We start from the raw sequence: 22,299 nt of genomic DNA, 5'->3' as shown, positions 1-22,299 counted from the left end.
GTGCATCTACAAATGTAAGCAACATTATTTTTTGCTACTCACAAATTACCCAGTCCACTGTGTTTTGTTATAGCAGCCAACTAGATGCCATTAACCTACAGCATAATTTATGTTTCTCATAATCAGAATACCTCCAATACAAAGAGATTTGTTTCAGAACTTTACAAACAGAAAACCAACATGCTCAAATAAAAATACCAATTCCTGGGAGCAGAAGAGATGGCTCAGCAGTTGAGGATACTGGCTACACTCCCAGAGGACCCAGGTTCAATTCCTACTACCCAAGTGATGGCTCACAACCATCTGTAATTCTAGTTCCCGGGAATCCAATGCCCTCTTCTGGCCTCAGGGCATCAGGCATACACATGGTACACAGACATTCATATACATAAAAGAGATAAACCTTAAAAAGTAAATACCCATGCCCTCTAACAGAGTGCAGACCCTGGTAACTGAGCTGCTGGGAGACGGAGAGCCTCCTTTCTTTAAACAAAGACAAAGTTGGGTGGGTATGTAATTGAATGGGATTTTCAGTAAGTTAGGGGAGGGGAGGAAAAATACAACTACGAAATTTTTTCCCCTGAGACAGGGTTTCTCTGTGTCATACTGACTGTCCTGGACTCTCTCTGTAGACTGGGCTGGCCCGGAATGCACAGAGATCAGCCTGCCTCTGCCTCCCTAGTGCTGGGATTAAAGGCGTGTGCTACCACAACCATGCCTGGCCCGGAAATTCTTAAAACAATTAATTAAAATACATATAAAAAATCCATTCCACTTACATTGAATTTTCCATTTTTATTTGTTTTTGTTTTGAGACAGAATCTCTCTATGTAGTCCTGGAACCTATATGCAGAACAGGCTGGTCTCAAACTCATAGAGACCCTTCTACCTCTGTCTCCTCAAGTCCTAGGATTAAAGGCGTGGGGTACCATGCCAGGCCTCTACATTGAATTTTTTATTTTTATATTCCCTGTCCCTGGAGGCCAGTCAGTTAACAGCAATATTTTTGCACCATCTCTTTTCCTGAAAGTCATCTTGTGACTTTCCTCATTCTGGACAGAGGATACCAAAAGTAAAATTTTGCCTGCCTCTGCTTTTGTGCAGGAGTCTCTAATTCTCTTAATGTTTCTACTCACCAGCTGACAGGCATGCTTTATTCTTTCCACAATGCCATCAAGTCCCAAGTACTGTAGAGACAACCACAGTGGCAGGGCTCGGAGTTTGTCTGCAGGCTTATTTGATGTAAGACCAGCAACTAGTGTCTAAAAATAACAAGATAGGTACACTCAGGGCTGCCAGAATGTCAGCACTGGCTGGGTACTCTTCACTACAGTCTGAGAACATGGCAAAGGCTGGGCTGCATACTTGGCTTGCATTATCCATTTGGCCTTTTGACAACTAGCACCTTAAATGAGTTCACCTCAGAGGTCAGCTGTGTTTGAGGATTCAGAAGTGAGGAGAGGCAGAGCTTCTCAGGTGAAAACCCAGACGGGCTAAGCTCTAGAGCAGCAGTTCTTAGCCACTTAGGAGGAGCCTCCTCACAGGTTACCATGAGCATCTTTAAAGCTGTCGGACATTTTCAACTAAGCAAGATATCAACAGTTTATGCAGTAATCATTGAACCTTTACTTTGCTTGCATGCACCTATCACTAACCTAACACATCTATGAAAACAAGAAAACAAAAAGACAAAGCGAAACACAATTCAGGGTTTAAACCAAAAAGACTGTATGTTACAACCTGTACTGACAATGTGAGCCAGAGTCTTAAATGTTAATTCTACTTTTGGAAACTTAATCTCTGAAAATGATTTGGTATGTGAAAGGACGTTTATTGTCTTATTAACAAAAACTTGGTAACACCCTAAAAGCTCACAAATGGCTGTTAAGTAAATTGTGATCAAGCAACACACACACAAAATCTTCCATACACATAGGGAAGTAGAGGAAGGGCATGGCTAAAAGATGTAAGGTATGGATGGCATCGTGGGCTAACGAGGCGGCTCAACAGGCACACCATGTGAGTCTGACCATCACAGCCCATGGAGCGGTGGACGAGGCGCTCAGAAAGCCGCCCTCTAATCTGCATGAGTGAGTTGAGTCCTTCCCCACCCCCACCCTCAAGTGATTTAAAAAAAAAAAAAAACACGGAGCCTCCGTACGCCAGGTTGGCCTTCAACTCCTGATCTTTCTGGCCCTGTCTCCCAAGTGCTAGGACATCAGGTCAGCCCCACCCACTTTATGTAGTGCTAAGAACGGAATCCAGGGCTTCAAGCATGCTAGGCAGGCACTCTACTAATGAAGCTTCAGCTCCAGAATTTATTGTTTTTATTTTTGAGACATGGTCTCATTATGTAGCATAGGATATCCTAGAACTTGCTATGTAGCCATAAGGTTCTATTGCCTTAGCCTTCTGAGTACTGGAATTACTACAGTGTGTGCCACTTCTTTGCCCACTTAAATTAAAAAAAAAAAAAAAAAAAAAAAAAAAGGTACTGGAGGGTATGACCAAGGTACCATATACATGCATGAAATCCATTATATTATAATTTGCCTCCCAAAATTTTTTTTACAAAGGTAACAGAAGTAGAATTTAGAAAAAAAAATTCCTTTACATCTCTATACTCTATCTCAGAAAGCAATTATGAATACCATTCACTCCCTAGTGTCAGTCAGCTCACCAGGGCAGGGTCGTCATGTCTGTAGAGTGTCACTGCGGGTACGGCTGGCAAGCCCAGCCACTGGCCGGGAGTCAGTGTCATGCTGTCACATTTGGTTGCAGCCTACCAAAAAGAGAGCTTTGTTTACTATGTAACCAGAGGACATGAAACAGCCCTCCTCTCATCCTAAGAACTACGGAAAGCCAGAAGGAACTGAACAGACTGAGCTCCTTCTTACTGCCATCATTAAGCCAACAACATACCAGCACAGATGAGGAGACATAGCCTAGAGCCAATGTTGCCAGGTTCACACTGTAAGGAAAAGCAGCAGTCTAAGAACCAGTTACTTAATTAACGTTACTCACTCCCTAAGCAGGTACTTCACAAACAACAAACTATGCAGTCATAAGGTGACATGTGAATATCTGCGTATGTGCCTTTTGTTTGATTAGCATTTATTACAACCAAAAATGGGAGTTAGAGAAAGTCTAAAGAAAACTTCAAAATGCACTTTTAATAAAAACATGCTTTAGGGGCTGTCCCTGCTTCCTTAGCACAATGCCCGCACTACTCTCTGTCTTTAATGGGCACTCTTCCTCAGCCACTGTTCTTTTTGTGGAAGATAGAATGACCTTTATCTTGGATGGTGTGGTGACATGGGCACCTGTGTACCCTGAACCTGCTCCTCTTCTCCCTAAAGACACTCCAGGGCCCTCTATCAAGCCATCCTATGGCCTTTATCAACCTATGAGCTCAGGTGGAAGCACTTAGCCATCCTCAGAGGTCTCCAAATTATCTCAGCTACCAGAGGAGCTCATGGGACATGAAGCTGGGAAGGGGATTAGGATCTCTGTGGTTACTACTTGCCGTATTAGGAAATGTCTGTCTATGACCCAAACCATAGGCTCCTAGGGCAGGAAGTGGAGAGGAGTACATGGAATTCTGGTTGACACTGTGCCTAAAACCACTCCTAATATTGGCGGTGTTGTTTCAGTTGTACAGAGCAATATAATCTTCTGCTTTACCCAGTTTGAGTGAGTTTGTTATCTCTAATCCTAGCCTTTAATGATAAACACCACTCTGAGCGCTGGTCTGGGCGTCCACTCTTCATGAGGACCAATATGGAGCTGGCCAACCTTACCACCTACTTAATACTTACCCTTCCACATGAAGCCAGATGCTATACTGCTCACAGAGTTCCTTCAAACGCCCAATCTTGTCTGTGTGTCCAACTGCTGCGGTTCCTAAATAAAATAAGAAGGGATATTAAAAAGCAATGCAATGCCTTATGAATCTTTACAGAGGGGTAGCTTTCAGCTACACTGCATTTCCACAGGACAGAGGCAGCAATGTAACTCTACTTTGAAATCTTCCTTGTGGACTGACTTAAAAATCAACACATGTTGGTTTGTGTAATTATTGAAGAATGTGTCAACTTTCTCAAAGTATCTAATTTTGTACTGAAATCACATCCTGGCATTTTACTCAGTCAACCTGTTGAGTCATGGGAAACTGTCAAGGCTGCCATCAAATCTGAAGGACTGTCGGTTTATGCCTGCACTCTATCAGCATTCTCTTTAGAAACTTAAAAGTTTGGTCCGTAAACACTTGTAACTTTCCCTTTTCAGACCCTGTCTTGCCAGTGTGAACTATCTTACACTTGTCACTCTACGTATGGCACTCTTGCTCATCTTTGCTTGAGATATCCTTTCTTACTGTTTTTACCTCCACATTGTAAGGTTTTCATTAAGGTGTGACCTTTATAAAAAGAACGTGTAACATGAGTTTGGGTTTTAACCACACAGGTTGTTGTCATAAAACATGTACTTTGAAGACTAAACATATCAAAGTTTAGTGCTCATCCCTCAGAAACTTGCACTACAGACTTTCTGGGGACACTCTTTTTCAGACAGAACTTAAGTAAAACAGAGTCATATTCCCCAAAACGCTCTAAATTTTCAGTCAGTAAGATTCCAACCAGTAAAAACTTCTACATCCTTACCATGGCCTGTTAAAGAACGGTTATGTAGGCTGGCAATGTGGCTTAGCTGGCAGTGCTTGCCGAGCACACAGCGGCTCAGGGTTAGCCTCCAGCACCACACAAAGTAAGTATGGTGGCGCGTGCTTAGTCTTAGCTCTAAGACCAAAAGTTCAAGGTAATCCCTGGGTTACCTGAGTTAAAGGTCAGCAGCACGAGATACACAAGTTCTTTGTCTCAAAAAAAGGGGATGGGGAACTGAGAAGATGGTTAAATAAAATGCTGTTCCACAAGCACGAAGTTCAACCCCAGAACTCATGTTAGAAAGCCAGGCTTGATGGCAGCACATAACTGCAATCCCAGTGGGAAGAGAGAGAGAGAGAGAGGTAAGATTCCTGGGCCCTGCTGGCCAGGCAGCCTCACATTACCTGTCTAAATAAAACAAGGCCAGTGATAGACCCTGTCTAAATAAAACAAAATAGACAGGAATCACACCAGAGGCACCACACACCCCGCCCCACACAACCCCGAACGCACATGGTCATACTATAAAGCCCTGCCTAGAGCTCAGTATGTATAGCGGGCAGGCCTCAAAGTCAAACAAGTGCTGCGATTAAAGATGTGTTGACACCATGCAGGTGTCCCAAATGTTTAAACATACCTTAACTTTTTTTTTTTTTTTTAATTTAGTTCTGTTGTTTGAGTCAGGGTATGTAGCCCTGGCTATCCTAGTACTTGCCGTAAACTCACAGAGATCTCCCTGCCTCTGCCTCAAGTGCTGGGATTACAGGCATGTGTACCACACATTTAGACTACTGAATTAGACAAGATTTGACTATAATAGTTCTATCCAGTCCAGTCCAGTCCAGTGCTGCGTTTTCTGACTGGATCACTATCAGAGTCATTTTATATTTTGGGGCTATGTCTGTTTCTGAGGCATGTATTCAGGAAATAGATATGGGTCACAATGGGTGTCACTCAGTCATATCCTAAATGTAATCTCTTAAGTCTATCAAGTGACTGAATATGGGTCAATTTGTGCTTCTTTTAAAGCATATAATCAGGCAGGCTTCCTGGTTCAGGCAGGAAGCAATGGTTTTCCAAAGGCAACAAGGTGGCTATTTACGTGTTTTCTTTTTGTAGACAAACAGCTTAAAATATAATTCATCTGCACAAACCCATTCACCTAACTGTATAGTTCAACGAGTGCTGATATATGTGGTTGGTGGGTAGCTAATGTCACACTCAGTACCGTTTCTATTATCTTAAAGTCTCCCCATCCTCGCTGTAGCCACTCTCCTCCCTAACTCATGACCCGACCATCCTCACCTGTGTCTGCCAACCAAGCCTTGTCTTTCCTGGGGTATCAAACCAATTCATCATATGCAACTTTTTGTACGTCAGCACACCTTTGAAATTCCTGCACACTGAAGTGCTTGTCAGCACTTCTTTCTACTTACTGATTAGCATACAGGCATATAACCCAATTTGCTTATCCATTTACCATGTGAAGAACACTCAAGTTATTTCATCAGTGAACAAACGCATTTATAGAAACCTTTATATAGAGACCATTTCATTTTATCCCTACTGGGATGAGTGGATTACAGCGATTTGCATTTGGCTCTGAGGAACTGCTCAAGCTCACAGAATGGCTGCCTCATGTTGTATCCCAATGCTGTTTAACAGTTTCCTCTATACAGAAGAGCTTCAGGAAGTCCCTGAAACTGACCAGACTCACTAGGCCCTTCCCTGCCAGAGAGAGCAATAAAAGCTAAGAGTCCCCCTCAGAAGAGCAGAGCCAAGCTGCAAAGATGGCCCTGAGACCAGTCGAGCTGCCTGGAAGAGGTTTAGTCCAACTGAGGCACCTGGAAAGGACACTCCTGTGATGATTAAAAGTTAGACTTATTATGCTTGAAGACCAGAAAGGAAAAACTACCTCTTTTAACATGTAAGTCCCTGGCTTGTACAGGCTGTACTCTGGCAGCCCAAATCCTTCTTTCCTAGACAGTGAAAACTATGCTGGCCTTGACTCAGTGATCCGCCTGCCTCTGCCTCCGAGTGCTGGGACTAAAGGCATGCTTTTTACTTCTTAATAGGCCCTTTTGTTTTTTGTTTGCGATAGACTCTGTTATGTAGCTCTGGCTGTCGGGAACTTGCTGTGGAGACCAGTACCTACTCTGCACTCTAGTGCTGGGATGAGCGCCACACCCAGCTCAATAGGGTCCTCTCAAACAGCAAAGGCTTCTTGTCCCTAGAGACTGATTCCAGGGCCTGTACTTCCTCCGCACACGCTGTACTGCGTGATACCCCAAATCAAGTTTTCCATTACTTTTTGGCTTCGATTGTTTTGAGACAAGACCTTGCTATGTAGCGTTGGCTGGCCTGGGACTCAATATGCAGAGACTGTGACAGGGCTTGTTTAGGGAGAGATGACTTAGTGACATGGAATCTCCAACATATATGCTGAGCCAATAGTACATTTGGGTCTTCTTAAATTTCTTTCGGGATACACTGCACTTTTCAGTGCATAGATTCATTAAGTATTCTTTTTTCTTTTCCCTCTTTCTGTCATGCACATTGGTGTTGTGCCTGCATGTATGTTTGTGTGATGGTGTCAGATCCCCTGGAACCAGAATTACAGACAGTTGTGAGCTGCCATGTGGGTGCTGGGAATCAAACCAGAGTCCGTCCTTCAGAAGAACAGCCAGTGCTCTTAACATCTGAGGCTCTCTCCAGGCCCTCATTAAGTATTCTTTTTTCTTTTTTTGGTTGTTCAAGACAGGGTCTCTGTGTAGCCTTGGCTGTCCTAGACTCAATTTGTAGACCAGGCTGGCCTCGAACTCACAGCGATCTGCCTGCCTCTGCCTCCTGAGTGCTGGGATCACAGGCATGCACCACCACCCCTGGCTTTCATTACGTATTCTTAAAATATTTTTATTAGCCTGTGTGTAAGCATGTGAGATGTGTGTGGGAGCAAACACATGCCAGGGTACCCATGTGGAAGTCAGAGGATAACTTTGTGGAGTTATGTTTTTCTCTCTACCTTTACTATGAGTTTAGGAAACTGAACTCTGGTAATCAGGTACACATCCTCAGGCACTAAGAAACTTTACCTGCTACTCCATTGCACTGCCCTATTTTCATGCTTTTTGTTGCTGTTGTTTGAAACAGGGTTTTTCTGTGTTGCCTTGGTTATCCTGGAACTTGCTCTGCAGATCAGGGTGACTTGAATTCAGAGATCTGCCTGCCTCTGCCTCCCAAGCACTGGGATTAAAGGTGTGTGCTACCACCACTGGGCCCATTTCATGCTTTTTGATGTTATTATAAAAGTCATTTTAAATTAAATTTCTTATTTGTTCTGTATGTGTGGGCACACATGCCAGACTGCAGCTGGAAGTCAGAGAACCTGCAGGATTCTTTTCTCTCTTCATACCACGAGATGAACTCAGGTCATTCAATTTGGTGGCAAGCATCTTTATCCACTGAGCCATCTTGCTGGCTTTTACTTTGATTTTTAATTGTTGATTATGAAACAGAAATCTAGAAGCTTTATTCGGTTCACAAATTAGTTCCAGGAGCTTTTCTTTAGTTTCCTTAGTGCCTCACCTTGAGTTCGAGGCCAGCTTAGTGTACAGAGTGAGTTCCAGGACAGCCAAAGTTACACAGAGAAACCCTGTTCAACAAACACACACACAAACAACCCCAAAGATTGTCTCACTTAACAGGGCCTAGTGCCTCAATTCTGTTACATCAGCACTCACAGGGACAAGGTAGGTGGGCTACTGTCTTTGAGTTCTAGGCCAGCTTGGGTTACAGAACTGAGACTCCATCTTGACAAAACAACACAAACAAGACCCATCTTGTAAGACAAGGACTCAGTGCCCTGTACATACTAGTTATGATACCTACCAGCACTTGCGACAAGCAGCAAGGGCAGTCTTCCTCTTTCTACGTCATCTTTGATCAGTTTCTCGAGAAAGGCAACGTCCTAGGACCAACAAAGCACAGAAATGTGAGCCACCCAGTATAAAGGTACACACTGAGAGACTGTGAGTCTGCTGTTGGAGACAGTCCTGCGCACGGTGTCTTCAGATGCTGGCCTCTGTGCCCTGAGACCGGGCTACAGTCTGGACAGGTGTGAAGAATCTCCGGACTCAGTGCTGTATAAAAATTACTCCCCGGTTACCTCTGATTGGTTAATAAAGAAGATGAAGTGGGTAGAGGAGCCAGCAGGCAGAACTTCTATCAGAGGCCAGAGGGTCTCAGGTAGAGGGAAGGGAAGGAAGAGAAGAAGGCACCATGAGGAGTCTGATGTGAGGAGAGAGAGGCTTACAGCAAAAGGCCAAGCCAGGACTGAGACAGCTGGAAGACCAGCATAACTGGGTTAGAATAAATGAGTATCTTCCCAGTTATAGAGCTTAAAGATTGCTGAATAAATCTAAAAGGTCTCTGTGTCATTATTTGGGAGCTAGGGCAGATAGCAGAAAAGCCCCTCCTAACACCAGAATCCAGCATTCCGTGTGTATGTATGTGTGTGGGTATGTGCACATACGTGTGCATGGAGGCCAGAGGTCCATCTCAGGGTTGTTCCTCAAGAGCCACTCAGCTTGTTTTTGAGACAGGGTCTATTATGGACCTGGGGCTTGCTGATAAGGTTAAGCTAGCTGAGCAGCAGGGCCCATGGATTAACCTGACTTTATCTCCTCAGCAATGGGATTCCAAGCATGAGCCACTATGCCTGGCCTGAATTCTGGTTTGTTGTGTTGTTGTTTTGAGACAATGTTTCACCATGTAACTCTGGCTGGCCTGAAACTTGCTATGTAGATGAGGCTGGCTTTGAACTCATGGAGATCAACCTCTGCTGCTCAAGTGCTGGGATGCAGAGGCAGGCAGTTCTCTTTGAGTATGAGGACAGGCACGATTACACAGAGAAACCCTGGCTCCAAAAACCAAAAACCATGCCCACCCTCCCCACCCCCGCCTAAAAAGAGTGCTAGGGTTAAAGACATGTTCCACCACACCAGGCTGAATTTCTTATTTTTAAAAACCATAACTATATTAGTGAATTTTATGTGAGTTCTGGGGATTGAACTCAGCTCATGTTTTTTCAGAAAGCATTTTACCAACTGAGCCATCTTCCCAGCCCATCCATCAGTCTCAAGTGGCCTCAGTTGGTCTTGAACTCCTGATTCTTCTGCTTCCACCCACTGAGGGTGTACATCATGCTTGGTTTTATGTGGGACTGGAGATCACCCAGGGCTTTGTGCACTCTAGGAAGCACTCCAGAGACCTAAACTAACGCCCAGTGAAAAATTATGAATTCTACAAGCACAGATGACTCAAATTAATAACTCAAATATGATTTTCATGTTAGGATAATTATTTACTCTTGAATTTCAGACTTAAAAAAATATTTAAATCTATTCATCATTATTAATATATATAAGAAAAGTACTTAAAAAAAAAAAAAGAAAAGTACTTTAAAACCATTGTATACTACCTGGACAAAATGTTTATGCTTCAAATTCACAGAGATCTGCCTGCCTCCGCCTCCCCAATACTGGGATTAAAGGTGAGCACCACCACACCCAGCTGAAATCCTTATTTTAAAAGCCTACTTCTATAATAATAGTAAATGTTCGTTTGAGCTTTTAGAAACTTCTCGTGCTTGACTGGAATGCATAATGATGAGAGGACTGGGGAAAGTATGTACTCAACATACTCAGGGGCCCGAGCACCAAACCCACCCCCGTCCCACTACCCCAAAAGCAGCAGGTGACAGAGCAATGTAAGGGTCCTTTAGCGCTTCCCAGGCCGGCCTTCAGTCAATATGAAAGCACACGCTGCAGCACGGGGAGGACTGAGCAGTAAGTGGATCAGCTACTAACATCTGGAGGCCAGCAAACAGAATCTCAGATAAAACAAAGACATGGTTTCAAAATCCAATTCTATACTAAACCAAAGAGAGAACTCACCATCTGATGCTGGGATCCAAACATAGTGTTACAGGGCACGCGACACAGGCAGGGAAAGGGTAAGCCAAGCTGCAAAAAAAAAAAACACTGTTCACTTACGGCTGAGAGAGACTGAGCAACAAAGACAAACTACAAACTACCCTTTAAAAGCAGAAACCTTGGTGAGGGTGTAGTGGTGTGTCTGCTATCTTATTACTGAGGCCAGAGGATCACATGCATGAAGTCAGCCGGCGCTACACAGTGAGACTCTGCTTTTAAGACTTAAAAAAAAAATCTTTCCCCATCAAGAACTCAAGTTTTATAAATACATGTTAATAAATACATCTGCAAAGTTAAACTCTCACTCTCAAAAGGTGATTTAACAATTTGTAAGAGGACACAATCTAAACCTCTCTAAATGATATTCTAGAATATGACAAAAAGGAGTCTTCCAAACAAAGACACTACTAAGCACACTGCACTCTGAGGTGAGAAGGGTAGCCTGAGAGTCTTCCCCCCGTCATTCCGAGAACAGTACCTTACTTATGGGTCCTTCTACCCTAAAAACTAAGAAATATGGATTAGCAGAAGTATATTGCTTAAAAGAAACAAAGTCCGGCTGGAGAGATGGCTCAGCTGTTAAGAGCACTGGCTGCTCTTCCAGAAGTACTGAGTTCAATTCCCAGCACCCACAGGGTAGCTCCTAACCATCTATAATGACATCTGGTGCCCTCTTCTGGTGTGTAGGCATACATGCAGGCAGAACACTATATGTAATAATAAATAAATCTTAAAAAAAAAAAAAAAAAAGAAGCAAAGTCAATGCCATGAATGGAGAAAGTTGTCAAATTAATTATATATTCTTAATGTTTAGTTTCTAAACACATGGAGTTTTAGGAACTATAAACAGCTGCAACATAAAAATAAAGTACAGTTTAGTGCTTCATTTACACATTTCCTCTAGAAAGGACTTTTTGCGGTATCTTTTCCTTTGGCTGTGCCAGGGATTGAACTCAGGGCCTTACGGATGCTAGGGTAAGTGCTCTGCTACTGGGCTACACCTCATTCCTTCCTTAAAGTACTAAAACCAAAGCAAAACAAAGGTCCACTTCAAAAATGGTCTGGGTATGGTGCCAAAAGCCTAAAATCCTAGCACTTGGGAGGCTGAGGAAAGAAGATGGCCAGTTTAGAGCCACCCATCTTGAGCTACAAAGTGAGTTTGAAACCAGCCTGGGCCATACGCATGCTAAGATTTTATCTGAAAAGTTAGTTGAGTATGGTGGCTCCCATGGGGTGGGGGTGGGGGGCAGTCCTGCCTCTACTTTCCAAATTCTAGAATTGGTGTACCACCAACAAGTTGTGTGAGACATTATTTCTAAATTCAGTAACATTCATTTTGAGATACAGTAACACTATGCAGTGTAGGCTGGTGGAGTTTCTTAAGTTTTTATTGGGGACTGGGAATATACATATGCCACAGTCGTCAGACGGCAACTTTTGACAGTCAGTTCTCTCCTTTCCCTTGCTGGGGCATCATCTCTTTTCTGCTTTATGTCATGCTACAAACTCCAAGTTAACTGGCCTGTGAGCCTCTGAGCAAGTCCCTGTCTCCATGTCACACTGCATGCTGGGGTACAGGAGCATGCCAGTGTACCGGGATTTCTTACGTGGGTTCCAGTAAATAAACTCAGGCCATCAGGCTTATGCAGCGAGTGCTTTTACCCACGGAGTCATCCCGCCAGCCCACAGGGCTGAACTGTTTGCACAATAACAAATACATGTATTTCAACTTGATACAAACAGCAGCTAGAGAAATGCATCTATATGCTTTAAATGTTTAAAAAAACAGGCTTGTGAGATGGTTCACTGGTTAGAAATACTTGCTGAGGATTTGGTTTCCAGCACCCATATCAGGTGCTTACAAACACCTGCAACTCAGCTCTAGGCCTCCACAGACACATGTGGCGATACACACGCACACACACACGTAAATAAAATGCCTCTTTTTAAAGTTTAAAAGATAAAGCATTAGGCTGCAGGTGTCACTCAATATGTACAGCCCTGCTGAACATGTGTGAAGCCTTCAGTTTGAACTCGAGCTGTACAAAGCAAAGACAAACTACATGACACAGCTCCTGTACAATATCTATCTTTGGGAGCTGGAGAGACGGCTTAAGTAAGAAGAGCACTTGCTGATCTGAGTTTGGTTCCTGACAGCCAGTTCCAGGCCATGTGACTTCCTCTTCTGGTCTCTGGGAACTTGTATAAATGTGGTACAGATACAGACGTGCAGGCAAGCACAAATACACATAAATAAAAATAAAACAAAATAGTTTATCTATCTTTGGGACTGGAGAGATGGCTCGGAGGTAAAGTACTTGATACATAGTGTAAGGACTATAGTTTGGACTCACATAAACCCACCTAAATGCCAGGTGGGAGTAGTCCTCCACTTGTAATTCCAGTCCTGGAAGGCAGAGACAGGGAATCTGCAGAGTAAGCACTGGGCTTGACTGAGAGACCCTGATTCAATGAACAAGATGAAATATTGGAGGGTGCCTCCTGACACCAACCCTGGGCCTCCATAAACACATATGTGCCTACCGACACAGACATACAAAAATACGCATACACTGGGGCTGGAGAGATGGCTCAGTGGTTAAGAGCACTGCCTGCTCTTCCAAAGGACCCGGGTTCAATTCCCAGCACCCACATGGCAGCTCACAACAGTCTGTAACTCCAAGATCTGACACTTTCACACCAATTCACATAGATTAAAACTAAATAAAATATTTTTAAAAAATATGCATTCATACATACATACATACACACACACACACACACACGGAAAAAAAGGGGGGGGGTGGTTAAAAACAACAACCACCTGTGTTTTACATTACCTGATTACAAAGGTATTGGCCCAGGCCAGGTCTAGCAGCAGCACTAAGATATACAACAGGCTTTTTGTTATATAATGCGTTGAATCCATCCACTACAAAGTCTTCATAGCGAGAATGAATGGCAAGCCTACAGATCTTAGCAAGTCCTTCCCTCTCTTCCTCATGGAAATAAGCACATCCATTTTCATACCTAGTAAGAGACCTCAGATGTTAATGTACTCTTTTTAAATTTTTTACAAGATTTTATTTTATGAGTTTGCCTGCATGTATGTATGTACACATGCATGCAGGACCCAAAGTGGCCAGAAGAATCATCAGCTCTCCAGAACTGGAGTTATAGGTGGTTGTGGACAGCCAGTGCTCTTAACTGAACAGCTACCTCTCCAGCTGCATATTACTGTACTCCCAGTTAATTCTGATTTTTTTTCAGTAGTATAAAATCATGAAAACAATTTTTTTTATTAATTTATTCTTGTTACATCTCAATGGTTATCCCATCCCTTGTATCCTCCCACTCTTCCCTCCCTCCCCTTTTCCCCTTATTCTCCTCCCCTATGACTGTTACTGAGGGGGATTACCTGCCCCTGTATATTCTCATAGGGTATCAAGTCTCTTCTTGGCAACCTGCTGTCCTTCCTCTGAGTGCCACCAGGTCTCCCCCTCCAGGGGACATGTTCAAATGTGAGGCACCAGAGTACGTGAGAAAGTCATATCCCACTCTCCACTCAACTGTGGAGAATGTTCTGACCATTGGCTAGATCTGGGAAGGGGTTTAAAGTTTGCCACCTGTATTGTCCTTGGCTGGTGCCTTAGTTTGAGCGGGACCCCTGGGCCCAAATCTGCCTATCATATTGTTCTACTTGTAGATTTCTAGGACCCTCTGTATCCTTTTATTTTGCTATTCTCCCATGCGTCTCTCATTTAGAGTCCCAATAGGATGCCCTCCCCTCTGTCCCAGTTTCCTGGAAAGTGAAGGCTTTCGTGGGACATGCCCCTTGGGCTAGTTATGCAAATATAAGTGAGTATATACCATTTGATTCTTTCTGCTTCTGGATTAACTCACTCATTATGATCATTTCTAGCCCAATCCATTTATCCACAAATTTCGGGAATTCCTTGTTTTTAATAGCTGAGTAGTATTCCATAGTGTATATGTACCACAGTTTCTTTATCCATTCTTCTACTGATGGACACTTAAATGTGTAGTCCAGGCTGGCCTCGAACTCGTGATCCTCCTGCCTCTGCCTCCTTTAGCAAATCCTACTGGTGTGCGCCACCACAACCGGCATGAAAACAATTCTTTTCCCATAGACAATATCCTATATCAGACAGAGAGGACAGACACAGCGAGGAACCCGCTTCATTTTCAATGGATGGCTACTCACTCACTACAGGTGTGGGTTATCCACACTTAACTTCAGAAACAGAATGAGCAGAAACAGTGGAAACAAAGACTGAAAATGAAGAAGGAGAAAGCCTGCAGGCAGTGGGTCTCGCTTGTGTCACATGAAGGCTAACGTTACAGGCGGACATGGTGGTTATGAGTTTCAGCACTAAGACAGCTGAGATAAATGAAGCATTAACATGCTCATTTAATACTCAAATGAAATAACTTCAAACGAAATAGTTATCTATGCTGTCCCCACTTAATAGAGGACAATACCCTCCAAGGAAGAGTTGAATCCATATAGAGCACCACAGTAACATTCATCACAACCTGATTCTGACTCATCTTTACCAGGAACTTGTACAGGCAGCTGGAGAGGAGGCTTGTCAGTTAAGAGCACTGGCTGCTCTTTCACCCACATGCGGCTCATAATTATCTGTAGCTCCTGCTTCAGGGGATTTGATGGCCTCTTTTGGCCTCCTTGGGCACTGTACACATGTGGTGCATATCAATATATGTAGTTAAAATACTCGTATACATTTTAAAAAAAAGTAGTAGAGCCAGGTGTAGTGGTACAAGCCTTAATCCCGCACTTGGTAGGAAGAGGAAGACAGATCTCTCTGAGATGAGGCCAGCCTGGTCTACACAGCAAGTTCCAGGACAGCCAGGCTACATAGAGACTCTGCCACAAACAAATAAGTAAACCTAAAATCAATCAAACAAAAACATCTCTCATAATGTGTTTACCACTAAATAAATGAATCCTAAAAAGACAACTGCAACAAAACCTGGTTCATCAATGTCTTTTCTTTCTTTCTCATAAGTGTCTTTACCTGAAAATCCGGCGTAGCCATAAGGTAGTGTCTGAAAGTATCCTGGTTGTAAGTTTTCTCAGCTTCTCTTTGTCCAGAGTTGAAATATAAGCACCCAGACTATGACCCAACAACGCCATGTGACCTTGTTCTCCAATATTCTGGATTCTGTTCATCAAAATTCAATAGAGTATTAAAAATGAATTATCGTCAATACATAGAAAAGTAAAAAAAATTTAAACAGTATTTCACAGAAAACTGGCGGACTTTCAGTTTACTTCATGTCTTACAGGGAAATTCAGAAAAAAAAAAAAGTCTATGAGATGCTGAAAGTTTGGGAAGAAAAATGCTCTTAAAATTGAGTCCTAAGAGATAAATATCCTTATCTTTACTGACAACGAAAATGGTTCTTAAGTTATCTTAAAATATAGCTAAATATCAGTCTTTAAAGCTGTGGAGGAGGTCTGGAAAGATGGCTCAGAAATTTTAAGATCACTAGCTACTCTCAAAGAGGGCCCAATTCTGTTCCCAGCACCCCTAAGGTGGGTCACAACCATTGGTAACTCCTGCCCCAAGGATCCTACACACACTTCTGGTCTCTGCAGGCACCAGGCATACAAGTGGTGCACAAACATACATGAAGGCAAGACACCCATACACATAAAAAATGATAATCATAATGAACTGCAGAGGACAGGTGATATAGCTCAGCTGTAGGGTGACAGATTCCACAGACGCCCACACATATGTAGCATACACTCACACAGACATGTACACATACTCATTTTTAAAAGGTTCTAAAGCTTGAACTTGAGACCTTGCCCTTGGGAGGCAAGTATTCTACCACTGAGCTACACCTCCAGTACCAATTAAGTCTTAACATACAAAAAGACAGAATTTAGTTCATTAAAAAAAAAAAAACCACACTGAAGATGGGTGTGGTGGCGCACGCCTTTAATCCCAGCACTGGGGAGGAAGAGGCAGGTGGATCACTGTGAGTTCGAGCCCGGCCTGGTCTACAAAGTGAGTCTAGGACAGCCAAGGCTACACAGAGAAACCTTCTCTCAAAAAAACCAAAAACGAAAACCAAAACAACAGCAACAACAAAATTACACTGCAATACCTCATTTACATTTCTCACTCATCACTTATCAACCATCTTTAAGTTTGCTAACACCATGGCAGCAAAGGTGTGGGGAAAGTCTCCTCACACTCGGCCCATGAGCCTACGGTCTGGCTTATGTCCTAGGAACAGTATTTGGCTCTACTGAAATTTCAAATGCACCCAGCATCCTACTTCTATGCTTACTCCCCAAAGACACTTGCTCAAACACACATGCTTAAAGTTACTGGCTCAGCAATGTAAAATAGGAACATGAAATAAAATGCACAAAATTCTAATTACCTATTCAAAGTAAAATAAAGTTGCTCTTAACAAAGACAAAGCTCCTTGTGTGACATGTAATGAACTCTCAAGACCTAAATGACAATAGTCAAGGCACACAGTATTAAGTACTGGAGGGTGTGTGTGGATGCTTTGCCTATACACACAAACACAAACTCTCCACGGAAGAACAATAAACCAGTCAACCACCTATGACCACAAAAGAGAACCACGGAGGGAGGCCTGTGTGTGTTTCAGTACTGGGAATTAAACTGAGGGCACATACAGGCTACCACAACCTAGAAAACTAGTTTTTAATACCCTTTCTTATCTTCTCAATTTTATTCTACTTTGTTTTTGTCTTGTTATGTAGCCCTATGCTGGCTTCAAGCTTGCAATCCTTTCTGTCTCCAGAGTGCTATTACAGATGTGTACTATCGTGCCTGGTTTATCTTCTGCCTTTCAACATGGAAAATATATTACTGACAGGAAAAAAAAAGACAAAATGAAGATATAATTCATTTAAGTTTACTAGTTGAATAATTTTTTTAAAAAGGTGATTCAATAACAATAAAGGCTTCTACTAATCAATTTAGCTGTAGTAATTCTTAGCAAGCTAAAGCAAAAATAAAAAAGTACATGGCATTTCAGTCCTTCTAATGGTTTTTCAGAAGATCTAATACTATAAAAATGCCAGGATCTACTTTCAGAATATAAAAATGTCAATATATCCTGCCCCCTGCCCTCACACACAGGGTTTCTCTGTGTAGCCTTGGCTGTCCTAGACTTACTTTGTAGACCAGACTGGCCTTCAGCTCACAGCGATCTGCCTCACAGCTTCCCTGAGGGCTGGGATTACAGGCATGCACCGCCGTGATCGGCTAAATATAACTTTTAACTAAATTAATTACTCCTAAAGAAATTTATTCCTTGAGCCACTGTGAGAATGGAGTCAAGAACAGACTTTCTTTTTTCATTTCATTTTGTTTTTTGAGACAGGGTTTCTCTGTGTAGCCCTGGCTGTCCTGAAACTCCCTCCGTGGGCCTCAAACTCACAGAGATCCACCTGCCTCTGCCTCCTGTGTGCTGGGATTAAAGTGTGTGCCGCCACCACCCAGTCAAGGACAGACTTTGGAAGGTAAGCTGCCCACACTCCTTATTACCTGGTGCTCTGGGGCTCCTCATCTTCCTCTCCATGCATCAGATTTTGAACTAACTGGAGGATGCTCACCATATCTTGTCCACTGCAGAACAACACGTGTTAGGAGGAGAAAGAACACACACCCACCTCCCCTCCGTTTCCCACCACTCCCTCTCATTCATGCTAACTTGAAGGGGTTTGTTGTTGTTTCCTTTTTAAACATTTGGTATCTAGCTACAAGACAAAGAATATTTAGAAGCAGTTTATACATTAAAAAAGAATCACCTTCAAATTATATAACTTTACTTATGATTCTTTGACCTGAATATGAGTTTGATTTTTGAAAATACTTCCAGTCATGCTCTAGCCATCTTTCTATAAAGGATCATTTCATTTTTGAAAAGCAGAGGATTTTTAATAAGTATGTTTTAAGAGCCATTCTTTGTACGAACAACAAAAGGTCGTAAAACCAACAAAAAGTCTCTAATATCTTGTTTTCTTCCTGGAGAATATTATACACTTGAACCAATACCCTTAAGCATGTAATTTATTTCCAATTCTTATCCAAGTTAGAAGATTTGTGATTTGCTTAGAGTATAAATATAGACTGACCTCTATACAAGATATGATATTAACTGTTTATTATATGAGATGGAAACAGGAGAAAAATGTCAATGACTAAAACAGTATAAAATAGCAAGGAAATTTGTGATGCATAAAATGTAAAAATACTCTATTAATAAGAATATTATTAGCTGGACAGTGGTGGTACGCACCTTTAAACCCAGCACTCAGGAGGCAGAGGCAGGTGGATCTCTGTGTTTGAGGCTACCTTGGTCTACAGAGTGAGTTCCAGGACATTCAGAGGTACCCCATCTCAACAAAACAAAACACCCAAAACAAACAAACAAACAAAAATGACTCATAAAACTTTTCTCTTAAAAAGAAAAGAAGCATTGAAAGGACACAGTGGGGAGTGGAAGAGAACTTGTCTAGAATGTATGAATTCTAAATGCAATACCTAGGACCACAAAAACAGTAGTAAAAAATAAAAGCACTATCAAAACAATACTCCAAACCCACCTCCCCGAGGCACTGCTGCTCATGAAATGCTCTGACCCTTTAAGACTGCAAGAGATAAGGTACGGGAGGAAAGCTGACGCGCACTTGGCTCCTTTCCTTGTGACCTTGAGAGCTCCAAAATGGCCATGCTATGCATTATAGAATGGGGAGGAGATACTCAGGCAGTGCCTGTAAAGCACTTACTTGCCTCACACACTAGACATTAGTAATACTAAATACCATAAATACTTCTGACCCTGTTACAGTGTTTTTAATGTGTTGCCATTCTGAAAATTTCAGATGTAACTTTGTATAATTAAGACAATAAACAAGTCCTTGTCCCTTCACAACCTGAATAGGAAACAGGATCTGCTTCCTATTCTGAGTGGTAGAAAGCAGTACAGGACTTCAAAGCAGCAAGATTTATGCTACAAGCAGGAAGGAATAAAACATCAGTATCTGGGTGTGTTAGGGATGATATTTACTATAGGTTGTGATTCTTCCTCGATGTCTTTCTTTTGTAATCTTGTACAACTTATATTCGTGTCAAAGAACAATTTAAGGGAGTTGTACTGTTGACCTATGTTCAGTTTCCTGGCTATTAAAAAAGAATTGCTTGTCTCAAGCAAGTTGAGCTGGAACTTTAACTGCAGGTCTACCACTGGCATTCTGTGAAAACTACAGCCAGCTATTTGTCTTCATTACTAGTTCAGACGACAATGACTTGATCAATTTGCTTTAGCTGCACAGATTAATCATTCCAGCAATGATTAAAGCTGACATTTTTTTCCATGCATTTACTATATTATTTGCTGTTGTTTGTTTGTCTTTTGTTTTTTTTTTGTTTGGACACAGGTCTCTCTATGTAGTCCTGACTGTCCTGGAACTCCCTATGTAGACAAGGCTGGCTTTGAACTCAGAGATCTGCCTGCCTCTGTCTCCTGGGTGGTAGGATTAAAGGCATATTCTACTATGCCCTGCTCATTTACTATATTATAAAAAGTATAAACTGTAAAAAGTCAAAATATTTTTCACAATAAAACTCAGTCTACAGGGCTGGAGAGATGGCTCAGCGGTTAAGAGCACTATCTGCTCTTCCAGAGGTCCTGAGTTCAATTCCCAGCAACCACACGGTGGCTCACGACCATCTATAATGTGATCTGACGCCCTCTTCTGCACTGCAGGAGTATATGTAGGCAGAGCACTGTATACATAATAATAAACAAATAAATCTTTAAAAAAGAAAAGAAACCCTCCTACCCTCACTAAGGCGCTGATCCTTACCTGCCTTGGAGAGGCCCTGGGATATCCTCAGATACTGGCTTCTTCCCATTCTCCTCCTCTACTCTTCTGGTTTAAAGGAAAGAAAAAGGTGGTTGTTTGTTTTAGCCAATCAAGTTACTAACATATGAACATGTACACATGAGACTTTACCTTGAACATTTAGTGACTGATGAAGATTTCAACACATTTATTTCAGCTCCCTAGACCCCAGATATACTTGACAGTTTAATTAAAAGAATATAAAAAACCCACTTCAACCAACTGCTTGGTCAGTTGATATCCTATGTGACTGAACCTATACTAATAAGTGTTTAAATATTCAAATCAACGTATTTTGTAAGCAAAATTCTGAAGCGGCAGAACTGAAAGATCCTTCCCAAAATTTCAAAATTCTGTCATTGCAAAGCACCTTCTACTCAATACTTTAAAGGCAACAGAAGATGGCATCCTAGAGATGGGAAACCAGAAGCACCAGATTCAAAACAGGCTGGATGCACTCCGCAGGGTGGACACACTCCACTGGGTGGACACACTCCGCAGGCTGGACACACTCCGCAGGGTGGACACACTCAACAGGGTGGACACACTCTGCAGGGTGGACGCACTCCACAGGGTGGACACATTCAACAGGGTGGACGCACTCCGCAAGCTGGACACACTCAACAGGGTGGACGCACTCCGCAGGGTGGATGCACTCCGCAGGGTGGACGCACTCCACAGGGTGGACACACTCCACAGGGTGGACACACTCCACAGGGTGGACACACTCCACAGGGTGGACACACTCCGCAGGGTGGACACACTCCACAGGCTGGACACACTCCACAGGGTGGACACACTCCGCAGGGTAGACACACTCCACAGGGTGGACACACTCCACAGGGTGGACACACTCCACAGGGTGGACACACTCCGCAGGGTAGACACACTCCACAGGGTGGACACACTCCACAGGGTGGACACACTCCACAGGGTGGACACACTCCGCAGGGTGGACACACTCCGCAGGGTAGACACACTCCACAGGCTGGACACACCCCACAGGCTGGACACACTCCACAGGGTGGACACACTCCACAGGCTGGACACACTCCACAGGCTGGACACACTCCACAGGGTGGACACACTCCGCAGGGTGGCCTCTACCCACATGCTCACCTCTGGCTGGTCTCCAGCATCCGCATCGCCTCTTTCAAGTTTTTTCCCATTTCAGCTAATGTAGGGTCTGTTATCTAAGAAATTTTTTAAAAAGGTAAAATTTTAACATTCCTCAGTTACAATTTCTTATTTATTCTAAAAATATAACCTTGCTGTGTAGCCTAGGCTAGAACTCATAGCAGCCCTGCTGCAGCTCCTCTAGTGCTAGGGTTATAGGCATAAAGCTGCCACGCCTGACTCAGGCTATTACCTCTGTTGCATAACTTATTCAGAAAATCAAATGAAGGTCCACTTCCCTTGGATTTACTATAAAATCCATAGATTTACTGTAACATACAAAAGCATAGCACACAAAGTAAAAATCCCCTGTTGGGGCGCACTTTGTGAAGGTGTGTCCCAGTATGCAATTGTTAATTCTGTACAGACAAAGAGCTAAATACTAGCTGGACCTTGGTATTGTTATCTCTATGGCTCATCACCAGTCTCATATTTTATAAATATTTATCCTTCCTCTCTTGCCTATTGGCTATAATAAAGAGCTGCCAGCCAAAAGCTGAGCAGGAAGTGGAAGGCAGAT

The 22,299-nt window shown here is 42.8% G+C and overlaps 1 protein-coding gene across 1 annotated transcript in view; it reads right to left on the bottom strand.

Annotated features, from left to right (window-relative positions):
- Positions 1–22,299, bottom strand: part of Pdxdc1 (pyridoxal dependent decarboxylase domain containing 1) — a 55,376-nt gene that overhangs the window by 20,273 nt on the left and 12,804 nt on the right. Inside the window, exons 2-12 of the mRNA XM_051168057.1 lie at positions 21,723–21,796; positions 20,565–20,627; positions 18,241–18,321; positions 15,715–15,861; positions 13,495–13,684; positions 10,616–10,684; positions 8,550–8,628; positions 3,819–3,903; positions 2,923–2,971; positions 2,681–2,782; positions 1,137–1,262 (exon numbers count right to left, since the gene is read on the bottom strand). Of these exons, the coding sequence (XP_051024014.1) occupies positions 1,137–1,262; positions 2,681–2,782; positions 2,923–2,971; positions 3,819–3,903; positions 8,550–8,628; positions 10,616–10,684; positions 13,495–13,684; positions 15,715–15,861; positions 18,241–18,321; positions 20,565–20,627; positions 21,723–21,796 (1,065 nt within the window). The remainder of the gene's footprint in view (positions 1–1,136; positions 1,263–2,680; positions 2,783–2,922; positions 2,972–3,818; positions 3,904–8,549; positions 8,629–10,615; positions 10,685–13,494; positions 13,685–15,714; positions 15,862–18,240; positions 18,322–20,564; positions 20,628–21,722; positions 21,797–22,299) is intronic.

The sequence above is a fragment of the Acomys russatus genome, chromosome 25, assembly GCF_903995435.1.
Source record: "Acomys russatus chromosome 25, mAcoRus1.1, whole genome shotgun sequence".
Taxonomy (NCBI): Eukaryota; Metazoa; Chordata; class Mammalia; order Rodentia; family Muridae; genus Acomys; species Acomys russatus.
Note: the sequence above shows the minus strand (reverse complement) of the source record. Positions and strands in the feature narration are given on the sequence as shown.